The sequence below is a fragment of the Calidris pugnax genome, unplaced genomic scaffold (assembly GCF_001431845.1).
Source record: "Calidris pugnax isolate Ruff unplaced genomic scaffold, ASM143184v1 scaffold44, whole genome shotgun sequence".
Classification (NCBI taxonomy): domain Eukaryota; kingdom Metazoa; phylum Chordata; class Aves; order Charadriiformes; family Scolopacidae; genus Calidris; species Calidris pugnax.
In genome coordinates, this window is record NW_015094506.1 from 12,326,691 (window position 1) to 12,346,690 (window position 20,000).

General features: G+C 35.5%; 1 protein-coding gene across 3 annotated transcripts in view; it reads left to right on the top strand.

Moving 5' to 3' along the window:
• The window catches only part of POC1B (POC1 centriolar protein B), a 54,729-nt gene extending 35,005 nt beyond the window's left edge, over positions 1-19,724 (top strand). For 2 of the 3 annotated variants that reach the window (XM_014964104.1, XM_014964105.1), the window contains 2 exons: positions 16,494-16,676; positions 17,924-19,724. In XM_014964104.1, the coding sequence (XP_014819590.1) occupies positions 16,494-16,676; positions 17,924-18,028 (288 nt within the window). In that variant the 3' untranslated portion in view covers positions 18,029-19,724. Of the gene's footprint in view, positions 1-13,176; positions 13,215-16,493; positions 16,677-17,923 lie in introns of those variants that run through there. The other variant, XM_014964106.1, reaches the window with a different exon arrangement.
• The last annotated feature ends 276 nt before the right edge of the window (positions 19,725-20,000 follow it).

Sequence of the window (20,000 nt, forward strand, 5' to 3'; positions counted from 1 at the left end):
TTTTCATTAATGCTAATTTAGTGAAGTATTTAAATATTATTTGTCTTCATGTATTTCTCTTCCAATTCAGTTCTGTCCCTAATTCAACTCTAACCTGTACAACCAAACTACTCAGAGAAACGTGCTTTGCTTTCTTTGAAAGTGCCACATCACCGTGAGCGAAAGGGAGTACGAGCACATTTCAGAATGTGAGTGTCTTATATGTGTTATGCACTTAACTTGATTGACCTCTAGAAAACATTTGTGTTAATGCTGCCCATTATTACTATTATAAATTATTTTCCTTAAGATGCAGTGACATAGATGACAGGTTTTCACTACAGAGGGCCATGATACACTCTCCTGTACCTTGCATTGACACACCATTTCATAAATTCTTGCCATCACCAGGCTGCTGGTGGTGATAATAAAATACCAAAATAATCTTCCTTTCAGAAGTTTTAAAAGTTCATAGTATTAGTACAAGGATTTTTTTTTCTAAAAACAGAAGTTGTAGAGAGTGTGCAACTTAGTTGTTGTTACAAAGCAAGAGGGCTTTAATTTTAATCTGTGGTGATACTTAACAAAATTTCTGTTCTGTTATCTAGTAAAGCATCTCAGATCTCAATGCTAAAGAAATGGCAAGCAAAAATAGAATAAAATTCTCCAGTTTCTCTTTGTTGTTGTCTAACCAAAGGACCAGATTTCCAGACCAGATGTGCAGTAGTTTGAGATACAGTGATACGAACATTTTCTACCCTTGAGCTCCGAGTTGTGCATGTTCTGTGGCTTTCAGTCCTACTTGTGCAACATACTGATGTGCCTGTTTTGGCTGTCAGTGTGATTAGCAACGTTAAAAGGATATTCCTTTACACCAAAAAGAAACAGTTGATTTTTTTTTTTTGTTATAACTTTAATACAGCATTCATACAAGAATATACTGAATTGTGTAGGCCTGCTTAAAGACAATTGATATTGAATACTGTTCTAGACTGTGGTGATTGAGCTGGATGTCACTGATACAAATATAATTCCAAGGCACTTCTTGTATGCTAGAGCAATAGGAAGATGAGCAAGTTAAACAATGACTTAGTATATATAATCGTGTAATTGTGTTATCATGGTTTTTCCTATTTTGAACACAGAGATTACTAATGTTAGTCAATGTTTTAAGTTTGCCTCTTCAAAACAAACAAAATGCCCCAAGCACACCTAAGGTGCTAGCGGTGTAGCAGCAAACATAATTAAATATGGAATGTGTGCAGACGAATTGCATGGATGTTTAACAATTTAAACATGGATGGATGTATGAATAAAATAATACACTGACCAGTGGAATTTAATATTTATCTTCAAATGGTAAACCCTTTATTTAGTGTCTTCTGTTTGTTTTCCTAATACATATATATATACACACACATACACACAGAGAGTTTTAAGGCTTTGCATGTTATAGGGGGCAGAACTGTAGTTGATTTCTGTTGTAAGGTAGTAAGTTTGTAAGTTGTGTGTATGCATATATAGATGGAATATATCCATGTATATATACACATAGAGCAATGTTATATGCATAAAATACGTAAAAGTATATATCTAGCCTTTTATGTATATCTTTATATTCTAAGGGGATATCTCTTTGTGTATATATCTTTTTTTTTATTGGTCTGTGTTATGCTATTTTCTTGAAAAAGCATGAATTACATTATTATTTTCTACTTATACATTAAATGGAGAATTGTGCTGATCCACAGTGAGACTGTTCTTCAGATCCTCTTCTGTAGCAAAAACAGAAGATGCTACACTTTGCTGAATGAAGGAAAAAGCGTCAGTCTTGTTTCTTGTGAGTTGTGTATCTGCTAGTAGTACCTCAGCTTTTCCAGTCACATAAGCATCACTGCAGAGAATGAAAATTGTAAGTGGAGTTTTCTCTTATACCAAAAAAGAGTAATAAGGTGTGAGAGTGGTTGGATCTGGAACATGCTGTGAATTGTGGACACTAGACTGGGTTGCTTCCCTTCTTCTGTGTTCACCAACTGCTTCTCTGCAGCTCGGAAGCATAGGAATCCTGTAAGAATCATAAGGCAGAGCTTCCTCAAGTTGTTTGCCCTTTAGCCTTTTGCTGCTGAGAGAGGCAGGAGTTCATACTAGATCTTATTTTCTTTTTTCTTCCTTTTGGGTTGGCAGGGAGGAGAAGCTGACTATGAAGTAGCCAGACGTGTCACATTACTAATAATATGAATCAGGATCTTAATCCGTAAGACATTCTCACACAAAGAGCTAAGGAAAAAGGGGGCTTTCTCCCAGCATCACTTACAGAAGTAGAGAACAGGCCCCTAAGTTTTAAGCTGGCTACTTTTGTTATTTATTTATTCATATTTATTTTAACTGAAGTTAACAAGATTGTGGATGTGACCATTGTGATATTTAGAGCATTTGTTGAGGCAGAAGTGGGGAGGTTTTATGCTTTTACTTGGCTAGAACATAATCTGTATAAACTAAGTTTTGTCCATATTTATGCTTTTAATATTTATGCTTTTAAAAATTAATAAATAATCATAAAAGAAATTCATCATGAGTGACATTGTCAGTTCCAAAATAAGGGATTGCTTAATGAGAATGATATTGATGCAAACTCCTTGTACCCAAGGACTGGATTCAGTGATCAAGCCTTCTTCTCATAGTATATGTTGCTGGGAAATTTAAGAGTAGCAAGTATTCTTGGAATTGTAACTCACTGAGTCAGCCACCATTCCTACCCTTCCCCCTGCCCCAACTACCCGAATTCAGAGTGGTGTTACCATTTATCCCATGCTGAGAGTTAGTCACCTCCAATGGTTTAAGTTTTGTCATTTTAGGTATCATAAAAGAAATTCATCATGAGTGACATTGTCAGTTCCAAAATAAGGGATTGCTTAATGAGAATGATATTGATGCAAACTCCTTGTACCCAAGGACTGGATTCAGTGATCAAGCCTTCTTCTCATAGTATATGTTGCTGGGAAATTTAAGAGTAGCAAGTATTCTTGGAATTGTAACTCACTGAGTCAGCCACCATTCCTACCCTTCCCCCTGCCCCAACTACCCGAATTCAGAGTGGTGTTACCATTTATCCCATGCTGAGAGTTAGTCACCTCCAATGGTTTAAGTTTTGTCATTTTAGGTAGGAAGAAATTGGCTAAAAAACAAATACCAAGTGTCAAATGGGGAGAAGATAAATTTTTAGAGCCTGGTAGCTAACGAATTGTAGAGCAATGAAACCCACTCTCAGCTTATCACAGTTTTTTTTTTTTTTTGTGAAATTGTGATTTTAATGAACTGGCAGAATTGCAGAACATATTCTTAAATCAGTAAGGTATTTATTTTGGTTTCTTCAGAGTTCCAACTGTCACAGCCCAACAGTGGGAGAAAATTATGAAGCATTTCAAAATAAAGCTATTATTGGCAACCTTAATGCTTTAACTATAATTTTTATCATCGTTGAATTCCTTTTTTAATACAAGCAGAACCGATTTACCTACCAATCTTATGTGCCAACACATTTAGCATTTTGATTGGTGCTGAACAATGCATGTATTTTGACAGAAGTTTGTAATAGAACACTAATTAAAAAAAGTTATTTTTTCAAGAGTATAACAGGCATTTCAGACCTCTCCAAAGCTAACATTTCTTGGATATTTCTCTGCAGTTCTCAAATTTCTCAGTTTTTGCAGTTCCCTAATTTGATTCTTATCACAGTAAGTTGTAAAACCCAACTGACCTAAGTAGAGAGTTATACTAGCACTGCTAAAGCAATTTTTGAAAATCCTACCTCTGAACGAAGCTCAGCAGCACTGAGTATTGTTTTCACCTGGATAAATTGGACAGCTTGTCCAAACCTTCAGCATATTACTAATGCTGAGCACTGAAATAGCTCACTGTAGGCTTCTGCATCTTTCTCCAGATATTAAATGAAACCTAACAAAAGCAGATAAATTTGATTTCTCAAGGAAGATTTTGAAGTTTTGTTTTATCCTTATTGGAGTTTTTTGACACTGTTGTTAAAGAATTGGATGACGAAAAGAGGTTTGACAAGGACATCAATTATAGGTGTAACATTTTTATTAACAGAAGCCTTGATCAAATGCGGAGGAGCAGTGTTCCTCTATTACATAGTAAAATATTTTTTTCCTGCCTATAATCAGGGGATTTCAGCTCCAAGCTGTGACATATTTGGTATCTTTTCTCTTTTGTTTTTTTGTGGTAATAGTAGCATCTGGCTCTTTGGCAAAGTCTTCAAGCAATTGTTCTGGCCCTGCTGGATATGACTTTGGACTCTACTATGCTGTATCCCTAACTTAGTTTCTAGTATTTTTTACTCCTTGATATTTTCTTGCAAGTGATTTGAATTGGAGGAGACTGGTTTTTTACTTCTGCTTCTATGGAGAAAACAGTGATATTGTCAAAAGCCACCCAGTTAAGTGTTGTACCTTTTTGTTGTTACCCCTGATCTAAAGGGAAATCAAAGCTGCCAGATCTCAGCTAATAAGAGAAGATTTCTTTGTGAAATTTGTATCATCCCCTAATGGGAGGCAAGCTAGGTTTGTCTATGCAACAAAGGTTTGTTGACAGGAGTTATGTTGGTATGAAGTATAATAAAATTCATACCATAGCACTGATGCTGCTGTTATGACAAAAACCATTGGTACTGGTGCAGCTGTGCCAACAGAAAGCACCTTCTGTTGGCTTTGCCTATAACCTTGGAAGAAGGTTGTGTGTATGAGTATATAGTTATTGCCAGCCCATGCATAGGATCTTATGTGCTCCTTCTACAGCAGGGGGCTCTGCTAATGTAGTATGGATACATGCATGAAGGGAGGCTCTGAAGCATAGTCAGCTCTACACCCGTTCTCCTGGGCAACAGCCTCCCAACCTTGTGGAGCACCAGCTCCCTGGTCTGTGGACACTGGAGCACAGGAACTGCAGGTCTTTTTAGCTTTCTGCAGGGTTTAGGAGGAGGTTACTCAGGTTCTTCAGTCTTTCTTCTTGTCCTGGCAGAGGTGGTGTTTAAGACAGAAATGTGTTCCTTTAGCTCTTCTTGTTTACATACAGTGTAACTTGATCAAGGTCAATTTTGCCCCAACAGATTGAGTATAAGGCACTTATCTAAGAGATATCAATTACATATTGTAAAATCTACGAACTTGACTTAAAACCTGCTTTGGTTTGGTTGTCCTAGGAGTAAACGTGCCTTTAAGAATGAGAAGTTCCTTTGGGTTTGTTGAATGATTTCTTCTCATTGTAAATTCATTTTGAACAATACCAATGAATATACTGGGCGACTTTGCCAGCCATTTGAAGGAGATATAGAGGGCTAGCATTTCATCTATACGTTTTAAGACTCTGCACAATAAATCATACTGTTACCAGGTATTGTTTCTTTGTAAAATTCAGTTAGACTTATTTAGCTAGTTATTGGTCTAAAGCAGAGACCTTCAGTCAGTTTCTTAAGTAGAGGGAAGAGGACAGAAAGAATTCACGAGCAGGCAATCCAGAAGCACAGCTGTCATTTACTGAGTAGATGTGTTCCTGGTGAGGATGCTGTGTTCTCAGTGACACTCTGAGGTAACCCTGCCTCCTCCTCTCCACATACTTGATGCCCTCTGTGAACCTCCACAATCTGCTACTTGGGGTGTAGGGAGTTTGCCCACATGCTGGGAAAGCCCTAGGTTTTTTTTACTTCTGTTTTTATTCATTAGCACTTGTGCTATCAAATATAGCAGAGTATTCTATTTATAGTACTAGAAAGGAGGCGTTGCCCATATAGGGTTATTCATTTGCTGTCATTATTTCGTTTCTATTATCTATTTCCTTATGTTTCCAGTTTCTGTTCCAAGTATTCCTCCTGCCCTCCTTCAGCTTTTCCCTGCCCTAGTATGGATAAGAAGTTCAAGCAAAATACGTAACGTGATTTTTATTAGGACTCTATATGGGTAAAAAAGTCATCACTTGAAACTTTAGTATTGATTTTAGCTATAAGATGTTCCCTTGGATGTGCACACATGCAGTCCAAAGTAATCTGCCTAAATTAAAATTGGCTATTTAATTTTGTAATTGTGAATAGTGGGAATGTTTCTATGGTTTCATGTTATCTGTCCTGGGCTTTTCAAAGCTTCTTGCTGAAGCTGAAGATACACTGAAGATTATTTATTATCTTCCTTTACCGTTATTCCATAGGGGTACATATTGTTATTTTTAGTGTCTGTGGTGCAAGTATTTTAATAATTTATAAAAGTGTTTGAATATGGTCTTCCTGAACTGTTATATTTAGAACTGACTTCCTGGCGGGGAATTTCTTATCTTTGGAACTTTTAATAATTTCTGTCTATTTTGTGTGGGATGTTCATGACATTTATTTATTGATTTACTTTTCAGCAGCATTGCTTGCTTTGAGGGGGCTGTGTTTATTTTTTTCCTTCCTTTACAAGCTGCATAGCTACTGTATTTAGGTACATTTTAAGGGTTAGATTTATCTAAATCCAGTGGAAACAGAGCGTAGCTATTCAGTTTTTGTGCATCCATTTGCTGAATCAGACTCTGACTATGTAGGGAACCATTGATGTTAGAAATTAACAATAACGATCAAACTCAAAAAAACCCTTTTTTCAGGTTTTAGGTAAAGCTTAAGCATTGCTGATGGCTTAAGAGTTTAGAAAAGTATTTCAGAAATACTATTTGTTTCTAACTGGATGTGTTCAAATATTTCTGGACTTCTATTAGTTTTTTAGTGGGGAAGTATAATCTTCATATTTCTTGGAGAAAACAAGGCTTAATTTGGGGGTTTTTCACAGAAAAATTGTTCTCTTGACAGGAAAGGAATATGGAGAAAATATTTTGTTCTGTATTAGATTACGCATGGGATTGCAAAATACTGGGTGCATTGGATGTGCGCTGTTTCACAGTGTTTTCTCAGACCTACAGCAACAATGGCAAATAAAACTTCTGGGGAAAAAGCTGACATAACAAAACCACGTAGCCAGTTTCTCCTTATGTGTGTGAAAGAACACTTGTAAAGTACAATATGATTTCTTTACATAAAACTATCTCTTCAGGGTATCTTGAGATGTGCCTGTGAACAGAAGAGTATCATTTCATGCCATCACAGCAATGCTGAATTTAATATAGCTATAATCCTGATAGAAATAAATAAACCTGATTAATCAGACCATAGCTGTAAGTGCATCAGGATTTCAGTTAATTTCATACTGATATTTAAAAAAAAAAAAAATTTAGTACAATGAAAATTAGTTGCTGTATTGGCCTCGTGACCTCTATAAACTCAGCTAGCTTAGGGATGAATGTGTCAGGTTCTAAGCTGAAGAATGTGCTGACTTCAGTGATGATACCTGTGCCAGAGAGGAGAAGACCAAATATTTCCTTGTCAGATTGGATGAGGTACAATTACATTAAGTGCTTTCAATTTTTGGTTTTAGCTTGGACATTCTTTTAAGAGCTAGAGGAGACTGATATGCATAAGGAGCCATGAAAGACTTTTAATTTAGTGTGAAATCCTGTGTTAAGAGTTGTTCTACAAGTGGTCTTTCAAACTAGAAATGCTTGGTAGAACTTTGTTTTAGATGTGCTGTGTAGTTTAGCTGTATTTTACTGCTTGGATGCAGAACTTCGATTAAAGTCTGCAAATGAATTATACCAGAAGTACCTCATCAAATAGCAAGGGGCAGAGAGCTGCAGTTTGGCACATGGCAGGCTTTTGCTGTGCTGATTCATGTACGTGCGAGAGGAGAGGAAGCGAAGAGTGCTGTCATCAGCTGAAACTACAGGGAAGTTTTCTGCAGTAGAAACTGATAAAACAGATTGTGATTTAGCATACTCAGTGTTAGCCTAATAGATCAAAGAGTTCTGTTTCATGTGGATCACTTACTGACTGAAAAAAAATAATTTCAAAGCAAGAGGAGCGATCTGTGAATAATTATGGCCTACGAAAAAAACAGAGGAAAAACCATCTCCTGTACGGTTCAATTTATGGTATCCACAGTGAACCATTTTAGTGTGAGGGTAGGCTCACAAGATGGGGGGAAAAAGCAGTGATAATGACAGTACTGTTACTTCTCCTGAAAAACTTCCCATCACTTAAAAAAAGAAACAACCCAAAAAAACACAGGAAATCAAGGTCTGGTAAGATGGGAGACTACTCTGTTTTGCCTTTGCTCTTTGGTCTGTTTGAGCTTAATGCCCTAGTTATGACTAATTGTTTGTAGTTGTTTTAATCACAGTATCAGAAATGTTTTAGTATTAGTAGGCAAATGTACCATGTGTTCAAAATTTAAAGGATTATTTTTAAAAAGCAGACCATGCCAATTTTTGTGATTCATTAGGAAGCTTACCAATGTCACTTTTTCATATAAGCCCATCTTAATTATAACATTATTAAGATACTCATTTGGAAGCTGTTGTGTATATTTTCTGAATTCAAAGCTCTTGGAAGATTGAAGGCTAATGATTTTCAGTTGAATGACAGAGACTTGTATTTTTTCATATCTTTTTCCTTGAGGGAATTTTTTTCTCTATAAATAAAACCACTCGGGCATCTTTATATATGGATGCATTTCACTCAGATTCTATTCTTATACATTTTGAAGTGAAGGGAGACTGGGATGCAGTGTTTGTTTCTGTCTGATCTGTGAATGTTTTATGGGAAAACATTTGGGAATAGGCAGAGGCGATAAGGTTATGTGTAAGGATTTTTCACAAATTGATTAAGTACCACCCACAGAGTTTTGGCTATTTTGCTTGACAGAAAACAAAGATGAGCAATTGTGGTTTGCCGTTTGTGACATCATTTATAGGCTAAATTTAATTTTCTCCTGAACATCCGCTTGGTAATGTCATGGTAATAACTTCCTATTGATTAATTAAATCTGGTCCTTCTCCTCCTTATTTGTAACTCACATGAAGTTGCCCAAATGTGAGTCCGTTTTATTACTAGCGGGCTGTGAATGGAAACACTGTATATGTTTTAATTTTCTTTTTAGCTTTGCTCAGAAATAACAATTTAAAATTGATTGCCTTATTCAAATTTATTTTCTCAAAATAAGCTATAGCTCTGAAGTCTTTCAGAATAGTTTGGTTTTTTGAATTATGAGGCATTTTTACTACATTGCTGGCAACATATAGAATTGTTGTTTATGAATTTGTAGTATTTGAAGTACTTTAGAAAGGGGCTAATTTGAAGGAAAGGGAGCATCTAGTTCTTGAAACACTTTATGTAAAATAGGCTGTTGCGTAGAAAGAGTTTCTTTAAAAAGAACTTTTTAAAAAAAGATTATGCTGAATGAAAGCAGTGGACACAAACTGATCAGTATCCAAAAGTAAAGGAAATCTGAGACTAGTGTTGCTCCTTTATAACAAGGTTTTGGCATTTGAGTGTTGCATTAGACCTTTCACTGAGCTGGAGGAGATTGTCAATTTAGATACTAAGAAAGGTTAAAATATAAAGCAGGCACCTCAAGGATATAGCAGCATACTTGAAGTCTGACAACATTTAAAAATCTCTACAAATTTCCAGCATATGATAAAAATAACAACCATTTTGGCACAACTCAGATAAGTTGAAAATATCTCATTTCAATTCTCTCCTACTAATTTTGAAAGTTCAATTATTTGCTTAGCTGTGTTTGATCCTTTCAGATTTGACAAACATTGTGGTCTTTGCCTTATTTAAGCACTTCTGTGCTGCATTGTCGCTATATGTTTTTGAGTATATAACAGAAGAATCTCAATTTCCTGCTTAACCCAGTAAATTACAAGAAGGTTTTTCCAGTACTCTGACTCAGCAATGTTGGTGGCAATTTACTGAGTTACAAAGTATTTTTCACAGCCTATTTGTCTAATACAGTAAAATTGATCCAAAATTCAATGTAAGAAAAAATGTTTGGTGAGATTTTTAGTATCTTAGCATTTGCTCTGTTTACATGAATTGACAGCTTTCCTCCTTGATAAAAAAAGAAACAACCCAAAAAAACACAGGAAATCAAGGTCTGGTAAGATGGGAGACTACTCTGTTTTGCCTTTGCTCTTTGGTCTGTTTGAGCTTAATGCCCTAGTTATGACTAATTGTTTGTAGTTGTTTTAATCACAGTATCAGAAATGTTTTAGTATTAGTAGGCAAATGTACCATGTGTTCAAAATTTAAAGGATTATTTTTAAAAAGCAGACCATGCCAATTTTTGTGATTCATTAGGAAGCTTACCAATGTCACTTTTTCATATAAGCCCATCTTAATTATAACATCATTAAGATACTCATTTGGAAGCTGTTGTGTATATTTTCTGAATTCAAAGCTCTTGGAAGATTGAAGGCTAATGATTTTCAGTTGAATGACAGAGACTTGTATTTTTTCATATCTTTTTCCTTGAGGGAATTTTTTTCTCTATAAATAAAACCACTCAGGCATCTTTATATATGGATGCATTTCACTCAGATTCTATTCTTATACATTTTGAAGTGAAGGGAGACTGGGATGCAGTGTTTGTTTCTGTCTGATCTGTGAATGTTTTATGGGAAAACATTTGGGAATAGGCAGAGGCGATAAGGTTATGTGTAAGGATTTTTCACAAATTGATTAAGTACCACCCACAGAGTTTTGGCTATTTTGCTTGACAGAAAACAAAGATGAGCAATTGTGGTTTGCCGTTTGTGACATCATTTATAGGCTAAATTTAATTTTCTCCTGAACATCCGCTTGGTAATGTCATGGTAATAACTTCCTATTGATTAATTAAATCTGGTCCTTCTCCTCCTTATTTGTAACTCACATGAAGTTGCCCAAATGTGAGTCCGTTTTATTACTAGCGGGCTGTGAATGGAAACACTGTATATGTTTTAATTTTCTTTTTAGCTTTGCTCAGAAATAACAATTTAAAATTGATTGCCTTATTCAAATTTATTTTCTCAAAATAAGCTATAGCTCTGAAGTCTTTCAGAATAGTTTGGTTTTTTGAATTATGAGGCATTTTTACTACATTGCTGGCAACATATAGAATTGTTGTTTATGAATTTGTAGTATTTGAAGTACTTTAGAAAGGGGCTAATTTGAAGGAAAGGGAGCATCTAGTTCTTGAAACACTTTATGTAAAATAGGCTGTTGCGTAGAAAGAGTTTCTTTAAAAAGAACTTTTTAAAAAAAGATTATGCTGAATGAAAGCAGTGGACACAAACTGATCAGTATCCAAAAGTAAAGGAAATCTGAGACTAGTGTTGCTCCTTTATAACAAGGTTTTGGCATTTGAGTGTTGCATTAGACCTTTCACTGAGCTGGAGGAGATTGTCAATTTAGATACTAAGAAAGGTTAAAATATAAAGCAGGCACCTCAAGGATATAGCAGCATACTTGAAGTCTGACAACATTTAAAAATCTCTACAAATTTCCAGCATATGATAAAAATAACAACCATTTTGGCACAACTCAGATAAGTTGAAAATATCTCATTTCAATTCTCTCCTACTAATTTTGAAAGTTCAATTATTTGCTTAGCTGTGTTTGATCCTTTCAGATTTGACAAACATTGTGGTCTTTGCCTTATTTAAGCACTTCTGTGCTGCATTGTCGCTATATGTTTTTGAGTATATAACAGAAGAATCTCAATTTCCTGCTTAACCCAGTAAATTACAAGAAGGTTTTTCCAGTACTCTGACTCAGCAATGTTGGTGGCAATTTACTGAGTTACAAAGTATTTTTCACAGCCTATTTGTCTAATACAGTAAAATTGATCCAAAATTCAATGTAAGAAAAAATGTTTGGTGAGATTTTTAGTATCTTAGCATTTGCTCTGTTTACATGAATTGACAGCTTTCCTCCTTGATTTGGAAGAATCTATTTAGGCTGGCTTTAATAGCAAAACTTGTGATTACTTTGTGGGAGCTTAAACTGAAATCTCTATTTTCAGTCTGAAGTACAACGGGCTTGTTTGAAAAAAAAACAAGAAACACCAACCCCGGAGTAGAACTGTTTTTAGAAGAACTTGACAATAACCTCAGATTGCTTTCCTTTCCTGCTCCATTAATTTAAATTTAATTTAATTTTAAATTCTAAAGCTTCAGATCACAAACAGCAAAATTTTGAGTGCTATTGAATGTTACATCTATTTTTTATTATTGTTAAGTACTTGAGAATTAATAGATTATCTGTTGAATGCTGAACTTGCAAAGCAGTATGCCGTTAACAAAGTCAAAGAGTATCAGTTGAAGTTTACAGTTACATCTGTTTTGGCTGTGTTATTTAATTACTGGTATCACTCAAACAGCTAGGAAATGAATGCACTTCTCGAAACATCAGTACAAGTAGCTTTGTTAACATCAGACAAACTGCACTAGGTTTATTTCCAAAGAGCTTATTGATACTGGTGTCTGGGAAGGCATAGGTTCCAGCCTGGGTCTTTCTCATACCTCTGGAACTCAAATCTTTATTCCCCTTCGGAGCTAAGGAGTGTCAACTTGTGGAACTTTGATAACCTCAGGTGGGAAACTCTGGCAGATGGTTTTCTGAAGCTTTCAGGAACTTAATTACTTCTGAGACCCCTGCCTCTTCACTAGGTTTGATTAAAATCAGCAAAAGGTGCCAAAATTTTTAGAGGACACATACAGGTATCTACAAAGAATAGTTGCATAAGCTTTACAAATTGTTCCTGCACAAAATGGCTGTTTTTCACCAACACGTTTAACTTCCCTCATCAACTGCCTGCATTTTATACGGCATGTGACAACCAGGTAGGTTTACTGCTGCCATGCAGAATATATAATGTTTGAGTTCTACCTGCTTGCCTGCAATGTGTGACATCTACCCTGCCTTCAATTTTCCTGAAATTTGTTGCAACTTAATTGGTGAGCCCACTACCTCTCTGTCAAATTTAGCTAATCCCGGTTGAGGTTTGGAAGCTTCTGGGCAGGCAGTCGAGGTTTACAGACAGAAGCAAGGTTTCTGTAATCTCACTATCTTTATAGAAATCTCACTAAGAAGTCTACTCTGGCAGACTCTCCTGTTGTAGTTAAATACAAGGATGTTCTTCATAGTATGATTGGTTGTAAGGCAGAAATTCTTTAATGTATGGCAATATATTTTTTCTTTAACATTTGAATGCCAAATTGAGCTTAATCTATTCTGTGTTAATCAGCATTTGAGACTATCTCTATCTTGTGATTTAGTAAACGTGCCAAAAAGCTCCCATTAATCCTGTTTCCCAAGGACCTCAGATATAACTTGGTAAGTCAGAAATAACACAGTGAATCTGAGCTCTTCTAGAATTGAATTAATGGTATCTCGTGTAATGAAATCTGCAAAGGGAAGATATGGACAGTCTTAAGATGCAATAATTCTATATACTTTGCACTCATCTAAAAGCACATGGGATACATTGTGAGCCAGAATATTCTGAGATATTCAGAACACTTTCTTTTGAAGACTTCTAACTCTTTAAAGCAAGGAACTAAAGCAAAGTAAAATTAAATGCGACATTCATTTTCTGCCTACCTTGTCCAAAAATCAAACCGTTTGTATTCTATTTCACTTTATGCTAACAAGTGATCCCTTCACAGTGTATAATTCTTTGGAATAATTTGAAGTTGACATCACCACACTTTTCTCATTGAGGAGAAATTGAAATCCATGGTACTGGAGAGAAAGGTGTAATTAAACTATCTAGTTAGGAGTGGGGAAGTTTTAGGTTCAAATCCTTTCTCCTGTGGAGTTTTTATTCATTTTATCCCCTTACATATGGAATATAAAGCCTCTAATGGGACCAGGACTTAACTGCTCCTGACTGAGCATCCTAAACACTAAACTAAAGCGGCTTTCTGTTGACCAGTGGCAAAACTCAAACAGCATGACTGGAGAGAGTACCCTGTCTTCCACAGTTTCATGCCTTTCCAAGGCAACAGCCTGGTTGATAAAGCATTGTGCTATGAGCCATGAGTTTAAATAACCTTTGACTGAGAAGGTCAGTTCTCTGTAGTCTGATGCAAATGTTATAACCATTAGGACGTTCTGTAGAAGAGCCTCAGATGTTTAATATTTAAAATCTGTAGTTCATTTTTTGACACAACCCAGTATCAATACAAATCACTGATGGATTTCACTATTAGTTGCATCAGAGCTTTATTACTTGACATGCTTAGTTCATTTGCATAAATCAGTCACCAAGCACAGAAAAGAGGGATGATGTGGAACTGGAAGTATCTTCTAGTTCATTTATCTGTTTGGGTGTTGTTTTTTTTTCATGGTAATGAAATCAATGAAAGTTACATATCACTAAATACCACTGTACTGTCAAACTTTCATGTGATTTAGTAGCATTGTAAATTAAAGTCTGAAGTATATGCACGGGTATGTCCCCCTATCCCTATCAACCCCATGCTCTGCACTTCATGGGCCCTTGCTTGTGGGCTGAGACCTGTCCTTGCAGAATTTAACTGCACAATGGAGTTTGTAACCCAGAGAGGGTGGTGAGACTTTCTTCTTTGCCCTGCTCTTTCTAAGACATGAAACCCTCTTACCACACCACAAAAAACCCTCTGCTTTCAGCCATTCCCCTCTTTAAACCCACAGTTTTCTGCTGACTCTGTGTGTGTGGTGGTTTTGGTTTTCTCTTGTGCTTTGGTAGTAAAAAGAAAAGTCTTTCCAGACAGATGGTGGCCACAACTTGCCTCATGCTTAGCTCTCTCTCATTAATGTATCTAGCACAACCCCAGCACTTACAGAAGAAAAGATTTTTGAGAATCAGCAACAGTGAGTCCAGAAAACACTGTGCTAGTTGGTCAGGACTGTGCAGGGTGGCACTGAAGACACAGGAGTAGTATTGCGGATAATGCAGCAGTATAAGTTCCTGATAATATTGACACGATTTAGTATTACATATATTTAAACTCATGACATTTTCATAATAGTATTTCATCCATCACTCTGATCCTACCGGATTCAAAGGTAGGGTCAACTACACATAAATCATTCTTGACAGAAACTCATCAACACGCCTAGGTAATCTTGTAGAGGTTTGCCACTAATTCTGCCTAGCAATTTACATTCTACAAGAAATTTTATAGACTTAGGAGATTTTATTTTAAGACTTTTTTTTTCTCAAACTGTTCAGCTTTACAACATATATATATATATTTTGGGTACATTTTAAATATTGTGTATTTTAAATACATCAGGTAAGACTAAAATTTCCCCTTTGCATAGCAGATGGTTATTTTCACCAGCTGTCAATAAATTTCAGAGAAACGTTTAAATTGTAACCATTTAAAAGTTTTATTTTGTAAATGTTGTGGATATTGGAAACAGAGATAAAAAAACTTGACTGCCTCGGTTTATTTTAGTTTAAAAATAAACTTACAGTAAAATCAATCTGAAGGTATAAGAAGTTTTCAAAGACATCTCAAAAAGTGATTAATAAATCGGGTGAAGTTGTTATGAAGGACCTTGTAATGACTTAGTGATTTAACCTTTTGTGACTCAAAAGTGCCATTAAGAACTTCAAGGCACAAACAAAAGCAGAAGTGACTAGGAAAGAAGATCGTGCTCTCTCACCCTGGAGCAATGTTTATATATCAAAGTTATTTCTCTTAATTTTGCATTGTGTGCGTCTTTTCTGTTGTTTCCTCCTCCCATTTTCTGAAGGACTCACTTTCTCAAAAAGCAATGCCATTGAATAAACAACTAAAAACTATATAATTTTTTTTTTCCAAAAGAAGATGTTATACTAAACAAAGGTTTTGTATTATGAAGTTGGAAGGAACCCTTGTGATTACGTAGTCACATATGGATTTTTCATCCATGTGACTGCTGTGAATGAGTACCTTTGTGAACTAGAGCCTCTTTTTGAAGAAAACTCCAGTCAGCAATAGTATTTATTCAAGCTTTAATTCAAGGTCTAGTAGTACAGCATGTAGTGCCTCAATCATACGTACCTGAAACATGCACCTAAAAACTGCTGAGGTTTCTCTTATTGCCTCATCCATCACAGCTGAAATTTTCTCTTGGGTCAGAATGAATTGAAGTGTTGTGAATTGGACCTGGTACAAGAAGCAAATTTGAAGGCCCTTCTGTGTGTGCATGTATGTGTAAATAGATTTTTTTTTTTTTTTTTTTTTTTTTTAAAAGCCAAATTTTTTTGCCTTTCAAAAAAAAAAAAAAAAAAAAAAAAAAGTTCTAGGAAAAATATTAAACCCTTAAAGGTCCTTTCAAACCCAGACAATTCTATGATTCTATGATTCCTGCAGTAGGAACACCCGTTGCTTGCTTGGTGTTGTGTTGCTGGAGCATCCTGAGGCAGGGCAGGTCCCAGCTCCCACACTAACCCAGTAGGCTGCCATCAAAACCTTCAGGTTTTCTTTTTTCTTTCTTTCTTTTTTTTTTTTTTTTTTTTTTTATTAAAAGCCAGACTTTTCTGCCTATCTTCTTGTATGGTTCCAATTACATGAAGACAAAGGCAACTGAGTCTTCAAATGGTGTTTGTGTGCTCCAGGGTGACGTCAGCAGTGAAGATGTGCGGTATCCCCCTGCTTCGGGCTTGGCAGCAAGTTCAAAAAGGGAGCCGGAGGCTGAGGGCGAATCAGCTGTGCATAATGTGGACAAGCAAGCAGGCATCTCCCCCTCCCTGGGCAGTGCTTTAGAGCACATTGTGGAGCAGCTGGATGTTTTAACTCTAGTAAGTATGCAATAACAGATAACACTTAGAGTGGAAAATGATAATGCTGTCAAATGGGTAAAAAAAAACAACCCAGGAGCCATGTTCATAAATGAGAATAGTAGTGTCTATGGGGTTATTTTGAATAGTTGTATAGTCAAGTGACTGGTTTGTTTTTTTCCTTTCAGCAAATATTGATTGCATGTATTGTGTTTGCTAAAGTGAAAGCTTCCTGCTACATAATCATACAGATTATTGTATTTTTAACTCGGGATGAAAAGCGTCCCTATTTTTCAGTAGTGAGATTCTAGTGTAGATTTGCCAGAAGCCAGTTGTTTAGTAGACGTTGTCAGATTCCAGCTTGAACAGTCATGCATTAGCAGGGGATGAACAGAGTAAATTGGCAATGTACCATTAAATCCCTTTTCAAACTTAGTGTTCAAGGTGTTGGCTTAGGGCAGGGATCTAAGCAGTGGAATAATTCCTAGTGTCAGTGAAACTGCACAAATAGTAGTCTCTGTCAGTCACTCTGAGTCACTTGTTTGCAAATGCTCAATACTTCTTTTTAGTAATCCAGATTTAGCCAATCTATGTTTTAAGATACTACTCTGTAGTCTGTAATATATTAACGTTAACCCAAATCAAAAGGGAGTGGCTAAGGGTTTTTCTTCTGCTGCGTTTTTGCAATATATATGGTAATTCAAGAAATAAGTATGGAGTCAAGTCATCAGTTGAAAATTATTTGTGTAGTAAATTGGATTAAAAAGAAACAGCCAGCCTGTGTCCGGAAACCTACCTTTTCTGATGAAGGTAAACTGTTGGAGAATACCTTCTAATAGTTTGTTGTAGTTTTATTTTTTTCTCACTTGCTGTTTTTTTGGGGTGCCTTAGAAGTTCCTTTTAGGTTTTTTGGAAGACACCATTTGGGGTCACAAGTGATGGCTGGTTTTCTGTTGAAATATGGATGTAACTTTTTGCATCATTTTTATTTCAGAGTAATTTAAATATGCATCTATATACTTGTCTCTCCTTGAGAAAATATTTTGTGAAAACAATTTTAAACCTTCAGACAATTTCCATATATACAAAGCCGTTATTTTTAAAATACAGTGGTAAGTAGCCGAATAGCTAAGAAAAAGCCATCTTAAGATATTTTTTTCTTGTTGAGCTAAAATGATTTTTTTTTCTTATGTTACTGTGTTGCACAATGTTATAATACTGTGTGAGTAATATAAAAGCAAATTGAAATTACTGTCCTCTTCATGCAGACTATTTCAATCCTGGAACAACGTCTGACTTTGACTGAAGATAAATTGAAAGAATGCTTAGAAAATCAGCAAAAAATGTTACTTGAGGGAAGACAGGAAGAATAAAAGATGAAAATGAACTGTATTGATGAATATGTTTCATATATTCACACGGACATAACAAAAATGTTACTTCACTGGATTTTGATATAAGAAAAAAAAAAGCATCCTCTTTTTCTAACAAGTCAATGTAATAAAAACTGAAGAAAAATTGTACAACACGCCTAGACAGCGGTAGCAAGCAGATATTCTGGTTATATATTTAAGAAAATGTAGCACAGACAAGACTAATATTTTTCTAAAATCATTCCCATTGACCAGTACAGGACCCTTATTTCAACCTAATAAGTTCTTTGAATACAACTAAGCAACAAACTACATATTTTTAGGCAAATAGCGGTTATTACCGAAGTGCACTATGTCATTTTTTTAATTTGAGTAATGATTGTGAAAATAATACTCTTTGTGCTAAGGCAATTACTGAAGCACTTAAATGAAATAAGACCTAATTAGTCCTAACTCCAAAAATGCCAGAGGTTCTCTTTGTCCCTTACATACTCTCAAATATTTTTACCAAAAAGTAGCGACGTTTACTCCTGTAAACAATTTAGTGGATTGCAAGAAGATGTGGTGTAAAAACTCTTAGTTACAAATATGAAAATGAAGTCATTTAAACTTTGAAACCATAATTGCATCTATGTAAATTCAACTGCAGGACTGATGCAGCCCAGTACTTCTGTTTATCTCATCCCCATCAAAATTCATTTCTCGTATTTAGAAAAATAAAAACCAGCTTCATACTTCTGAAGAATATATTTCAACCAAACACAAAATGATGTGAAATCTGTATCACAAATACAAAAGATTCTCATCCTCCAAGGACTTCCACAGGCGCTCAAGCTTTGTGTGCTTTGAAAGTCCCCCATCAGTTAATGTGTTACAAATGAAGCTGTAAATCAGGAAAGACTTTGCCATGTATGATGATTTTGGTTTCATTTTTAATAAAAATGCAATTTTTAGATGATTGCATGTCTTTTTTTTTTTTAATAGAAAACTTCTTTGCTGCTTTATATCTGCCTACTATTTTTTTAAATGGCAATTGCAGAACACCTATTATAAAGCCAAAATCAAAATGAGGTAGTCATCCATTTCTGCAACTTCACATTTTATATGTTGAACAATAGGACACATGAAATGTGAAATTCTGCAAGTGACTGTATATAGATAAAGCCCATTTCCCAGGCTGAACCTCATTAACATCAACAGAGTTCAGCTTAAGTACAGAAGCTCACGGTGCAAATACTATTGCCGTTTGAGCCAAAGCAATGAGCAGTCAAATTTTCTTTCATAACTCTTTATTTTCCCTCAAAGTAATCACCCTCAGAGCCGGACACCACCTCACTTGCTTGGTAAACTCTGAATTTTACCAATAATTACTACATGTTTTCAGGTCAATCTTTAGTACTGTTTATCGCAAAGAAACCGTCTCTTACAAAGATTTTTAGATGCAACTATTTCTATGCAACTTCCTAGCACAGATCTTTTTTGGTGAAAGGATGATCTTACATATTCCAATGAAGACAGCCTGACCTTTGATTATGCAATTGTTTATAATGCTATATAATGCATAGCTATGTAAATACTGTCTTTTAGGTCAGATGTACTTTGCTTTATGCTTTTGCAAATACTCTTGTGGGCTTTGTATTTTCTTGGCTGCATTAGAAGATGCAAAACAATGTAGCTATTAAAATCCTTTGCTTGATTCTTGTTTTCTCTGGGTGGATTTTATATGTATGTTTTAAATATCTAGGTTTTTGTTGTTGTTGTTAAGCTTTTCAGGATTATTTATCAAGAAGATTTGGAAATTTCTTTTACTTCTGTATTTTTTAATAAAATCTCTGCTGAAATTTTCCTTTCTACCTTAGCTCCAATCACTAATCCTTCTTCCTTTCCAGCACTTATTATCTGGAGCATTTACTACTTAATCCAGTTTATTCCTCCTCTGTTCTGAGTCCGATGAACTAACGTAACATTTGCA